This window comes from Stegodyphus dumicola, chromosome 10, assembly GCF_044657685.1.
Source record: "Stegodyphus dumicola isolate Sdum_Otavi_A_Nest chromosome 10, ASM4465768v1".
Classification (NCBI taxonomy): domain Eukaryota; kingdom Metazoa; phylum Arthropoda; class Arachnida; order Araneae; family Eresidae; genus Stegodyphus; species Stegodyphus dumicola.
This window is the reverse complement of record NC_140777.1, coordinates 158,306,607-158,312,271: the sequence shown is the minus strand read 5'-3', so window position 1 is coordinate 158,312,271 and position 5,665 is coordinate 158,306,607. Positions and strand designations below refer to the sequence as shown.

The 5,665-nt window shown below is 33.6% G+C and overlaps 1 protein-coding gene across 1 annotated transcript; it reads right to left on the bottom strand.

Moving 5' to 3' along the window:
- Positions 1 to 799: 799 nt before the first annotated feature.
- LOC118182526 (zinc finger MYM-type protein 6-like) lies at positions 800 to 1,723 on the bottom strand. The gene has a single exon (XM_085825746.1). It carries the CDS (start codon positions 1,721 to 1,723, stop codon positions 800 to 802), a length of 924 nt encoding a protein of 307 aa, XP_085681872.1.
- Positions 1,724 to 5,665: the final 3,942 nt, after the last annotated feature.

Genomic DNA, 5,665 nt, shown 5'->3' with positions numbered 1-5,665 from the left:
ACTTGGTTAAGTGAGTAAATTTGACTTCATTTTCTCATCAAAATTTAACAAAATAAAAAGACATACAATTCAGTAAATATCAAGTTTAATTTATAATGATTATTACAAATTAAGTACTTAAAGAATCTTAAGTAGGTAGGAAATTATATTTGAAAAAGTATTAATTCGCAAAGAGAAAATAAAACATTCAGTGTGATGGATGAACCTGGTGACTATCTACCAATCTAGCTACATCCGGTTCAATATTGGTGAGTTGCAGCCTTAAATCTCCACTTTGGTTGATTTTCAAACGGTTTCTTTGTTTCGTCAAAATGTTTGTTACCACACTGAAGCTTTTTTCAACTAGGTATGATGATGGAAAAGCGATAAGGTATTTTTCAGCAATGTTCCACAATGTTTCAGCAATGTTCCACAGTGTTTCAATGCTGCGTTGTAACCAGAACTTCTGATAACCTTGGTTGAACTTCTGCTTAAGCTCTTCGTCTGTGCTGATGGTAATCAACTCTTCTTGCATTATCACATTGGCTTCTTCTATGGCTGTGGTATTGTACGGATTTATTATCCATTGAGGAATTTGTAAATTCAAAATATCCTCAAACCTCTCCGTAAAATCCTTGTGTAATGCGTCCAAGTGAGTGACATATAATAAAATGTCATCATCTTGAAGCATTTCTGGTAATTTTGACAAATGCGGAAACTGCGAATATTCTTTTCTGCCTAAATTTTGTTTATAAAGGATTAGTTTACCCACGAAGGCCGATATTATTGATTTTGTTTTAATCAAGTTAAGATCGTCACCCTACAGTTGCAAATTAACTTTGTTGAACATTCCAAAGATATCAGTCAAGTAATAAATATCTGTTTTACAATTATTCAGATTTTCTTTCAAATGCGGATCTTTTTCTTGTAAAAACTCCAACACAGATTCAAAAATGGCTGAAAATCTTTCTAAGCAAGAGCCTCTTGATAGCCAGCGAACTTCAGTGTGCAGAAGTAATCGAGCAAAGACTTCGTCGTTTTCCTCACATAGCTGAGCAAATAACCGAGAGTTCAAAGAATTGCTTTGAATCTTGTTGATAGCATTTATTACATATTGTAAAGACTTATGCAATCTAGGACTCAGCTTTTTTGCTACTAAATGCTGCCTGTGAATCACGCAGTGAATGACCAGTACATCAGGCAGTTGTCGCTTTAAGTGAGCTATAAAACCACGATGACGACCAACCATAGACGGTGCACCATCAGTCGCAACAGAAACAATGTTCTTCCGTGGAATAGCTTTGTCAGTAAAAAAATGATCCACGTCCTGAAAAATCGATTCTCCTCTATCAGTCTCTAAATATGTAGCAAAAAGCAGTTCTTGGCACATATTTTCATCTTTGATAAATCGAACATATCCTAACAACAGAGCTTCATTGCCGAGTAATATAGACTCTTCCAACTGGAGAGAGAATCTGTTGGTCTGTAAGAACTTGCATAAAATGTTTTCCACATCGCGTCCCATCTCGTGTATGCGTCTCTGAACTGTGTTATTGCTCAAAGGTATTCCCTTTAAAATATCATGTGCGGGTTTGTGCAGTACATTGTTAAGGACCTCCGCAATGTCTGGTAAGATAAGCTGCTCTCCAATTGTGTAGGGTTTCCCCGACTTCGCTATTAGTAAAGATATATTATAGGACGCTCGTAAACCATCATCGTCTTTAATAGATGATGACGCAAACATCGATCTAATGGATGGCCTTTTGTCTAGTTTTTCTTTAAGTGCTTGAAAAAATGACAAGGGCTTACATTTTTGTCAGCACGTACTCTTGATAAGTGGTCATCTATTTTTGAAGGTTTCATGGCATCGTTACTGAATACTTTTTCACATATGAGACACATCGGCAAGTGTTAATTTGATGGAGATGCAATAAATCCGAACTTCCAAGTAATCCAAACTGTATTGTCTGAATTTTTTTTTTTTTTTTTTCGTGTCCGCCATCATAAAACTCTCAGTAATCAGTCACTTTACTTCACTTAATTAGCTATGTAATAACTTTGTAATCTCTTGAAATAAATGAGTACTTATATGAGTTATTATCGTTTAAGCTCCAACGAATTTCAAAACGCAAATGACTTTCAATCTAAGTGCAAGCTCGTTAAATAGTAAAATATCAGGAACACGTTTGGACTTGATCATGAATTCATTCGTGTTAAATCGCGTAAGTGTCAAATAGAGAGCAAGTCAAAACGCGCCTGAAAGACGTACGCTCGAACTCATTATCTTGCACAAACTTGTCCACACAGACTTGCCGAGTTCTTAATCTTTGTATGAACTTGAGACTTTACATTACTACAACAATGCTGTTTCCTACAAAAATATTAATTATTCTTAGTACACGTAACACAACATAAACAATACAGTACCTACCTATCTTGAAAGTTTTAAATAAGAACTTGTGTTAATTTAATAGGGGTCGACTTTTAGACCTCGTCGACCCCCAAAATCAGTTTTCGTTTATGTCGACCCCTAGGAAACCGATTATCGACCACTTTGGGAATCCTGGCTGTAGAAGGAAGATCGGCAGGATTCTTTTTCGACGAAATATAGCTCCACTGTTGATAGAGAATAACATCTAATATTTCTGAAGCCCTGTTTGCCATAAAAGGCTTCCATTTTCGAGGATGAGCTCCTAACCAACAGAGAACAACCTTAGAGTCAGTCCAAGCGTGAAAGGAAATTTCAGTACTGGAGAAGGCTTTACGGACAGTTTTGATTAATCTGGCAACCATAACGATGGATAAGCCATAAAATGACCTCCCCGCTAATGAATGGCAAAATTTACTTGTTGCGTTAGTTTCATGTCTTGTACACTTGTTTCTTTGATTTCCAAAATCTTTTTGATGAATTTTAGCTTCCATGCTTGTAGCAAATTTTCGATTATTCGACGTATATTATGAGCAATTATTTAAGAAAGATCACTATTTTTTTTACTGCACAGAATTTTTCACACTATTTTGTGTACTTTTATATCAATCTCTGTTTATTGGTTGGCCAGTTTATTTTGGGAAATTGAATTTAATCCCTTTTTTTACCTACTCAGTTTTTCTTCACATAAGTTCATATATACTTGCAATAAGAGTACAATATTCCTCAGGAATCTTAGGGAATATCTGGTACACATACTTACATTTAACGTTGAATTTTTCACACAAGTTGTTCGTTAACAGTCGAACTCATCCTTGAATTAACACACAATAATCTTTCCAATGAAAGTTTTTCGGAATTTTAAAGTAATTTCTAGACTTTGGCAGTTTTCTAAAAATAGTTTAAGTTTAGCTCCTGTGCAGTTTCTAGCAATATGGAATTTTAAATCGAAAATTTATTCTTTCGTTGATCTCAGAGATCGCATTATTAATTCAAACGGAAATTTAAATGAATTTGATGCACTCTTATCACAAACTAGAAGGAGTTATTCCTCTGTATTAAAAAGTAGGATTATCTCTTTTTTCCGCATTTTATAGATTAAATGTTTAAAACAGAGCATACGAAAATCCCTTTTGATTCTCACGGTTCCAGTTAAATGAATTGTAAAATACTTATTTGAAAAAAATTTGCTCGTATGTGGCTAAATTTAAAATCTGGGACTCGCACTAACAAATTATATTACGACACTACAGTATCTCAAGAAACAATTGAAATTACCGTACTGAAATAACATATAATATAAGACTGATACAGTCAGTTTTCATTTAAATTTTGCCATTATTAAGAAGCTTGCAGTTTTATTTAAATATGGGATTACCATATACGAATTCTATTAGGACCTTAACATAATTTCAATGACTAATAGAAAAGTGATAAAAAATAATTAAAGCCAAGCATTTGTAAATAAATAAAAATAAATATCAGCCTCTTGCTTTATTTTTAGTCATATAACAAAGAATAATCTAGAATACTATTGCAACTAAAATTACTTCTTATCTTTTAAGGTATTTAAGTAAAACCATGTAACTTATTTAAAGTACTTTTACTAACTTTGTATGAATGAGAAAATACAATCAAAATGTTTTAATAATTCACTAATTAAAAAGGAAACAATCACCAAAATTCTTATTTTCCCCCCAGCCCACCAGCGGCAACGTCGCTGAACACTGGTAGTTCGGTTCGAATCCCGCGAACGGGCTGGCTGCATGGGCGTTTTCATGGTTTTCCCCATGTGTAAGGTGTATACGAGCCAGTTTCCCTTAGAAAGTCCTCTGCGAAGGCATCCGTCCCTTAAGGCAGATAGCCCTCGAGTGCTTTGCAGTAATCTAATAATACCAAACCAAACGTATTTCCTCCCAAAACATTATATAAAATTTTTTGACTAAATATGATTTAAAAAAGTTTTCCAATTCTGTTTCGACTGAGAGAAAGTTCATGAACAAAACAATGAGGCATAGTGAAATAGGGCTATGCTCCTGAAGACCTTAGTTTGCTTATGCATTGAAATTGTATAAACTTCACTGTTTGGTTCTGCTTGCTTTATTCTCTCAAAAGACTTTCTATTGCCCAGTATTTTTCTTCTTGAAAGGAAAGGGAATATGAAAGATATAAAAATAAGACAGAAATTTATTAACAAATTTTATTTAATTAAAACAAATTGGCAATAGTCCTTTGGAGTTCTAGTTTTAATATGGGGTCCAGCCAAAGCTGTATGTATATAGTAGCTCTTGCGGCAGCTTTGGTCTAGTCCCCTTCGATGCGTCTGTACTGCGTCTTTAACGTCACTCTGAAGTATGTGTATTGCTGTGGACCTTTTGCCCAATCACTGAACAAAGCGTTCAGAGACTGTAAAGTTGCCGGCTGCTTGATCTATCTTGAATAACCCTTCTCTCTGTTTATTGGCATTCCCCATTGTTTAAAAATATAACCTCGCATTTTTAAATTGTGGGCTGCAGATTGACCCACTGTGCAGTGGATAATAAAATATTTTGATAAATATCCTAAATCATTTCTGTGCAGCTTTTTGTTCTCAGTTAATATTTTATAAATTTGACTTGACTTCTTTCTGTAGATTTTGTGAATTATTTAGTTTTAATTTGAATTTTTATATAGTAAATTGAGTATATTACTTTTGCTTTACTAAGCAAATTGAAATTATTTCACTTTATATTTACATATTTCATATGAAAGGTAAGTGGCTGGATAGAGGAGGCATTCAAATGAAGTATACATAAATAATTTAAAATTATTCATCAGCCGATTTTGGATGAACAGAAATACAGTGGTTGTCCTAGGAAGTTGAGCTTAGTTCATTTCTAATCTAACCGTTGAATCAGATCTTGATTGCATTCCTCTTCCTTTTCTCCTCTTTTTAAGTATTTCTATTGTTTGGGGGATTTCTTCAGGTTTAAAAACACAAGAGTTGATGTAGCTTTTTATATTTTTTATTGGGAGATTTCAGGATTGTATTGGTTTATAATTTCACTTCTTTCATGTCTTTGTGGTGGTGGTTCAATGTTTACTACTTTCTTGTCTATATAAGCAACATTAAATGAATATTTCAATTTTCTTAACTCTGTTTTGAATAATAAATGAATATATTTTAATCTGATAAATCTAAAAATGTGAAATGTACAAGTGACAAGTTAATCAACCAGTAACTTGTGTGTTGTCATAAGCTAAATAAGACATGCTACA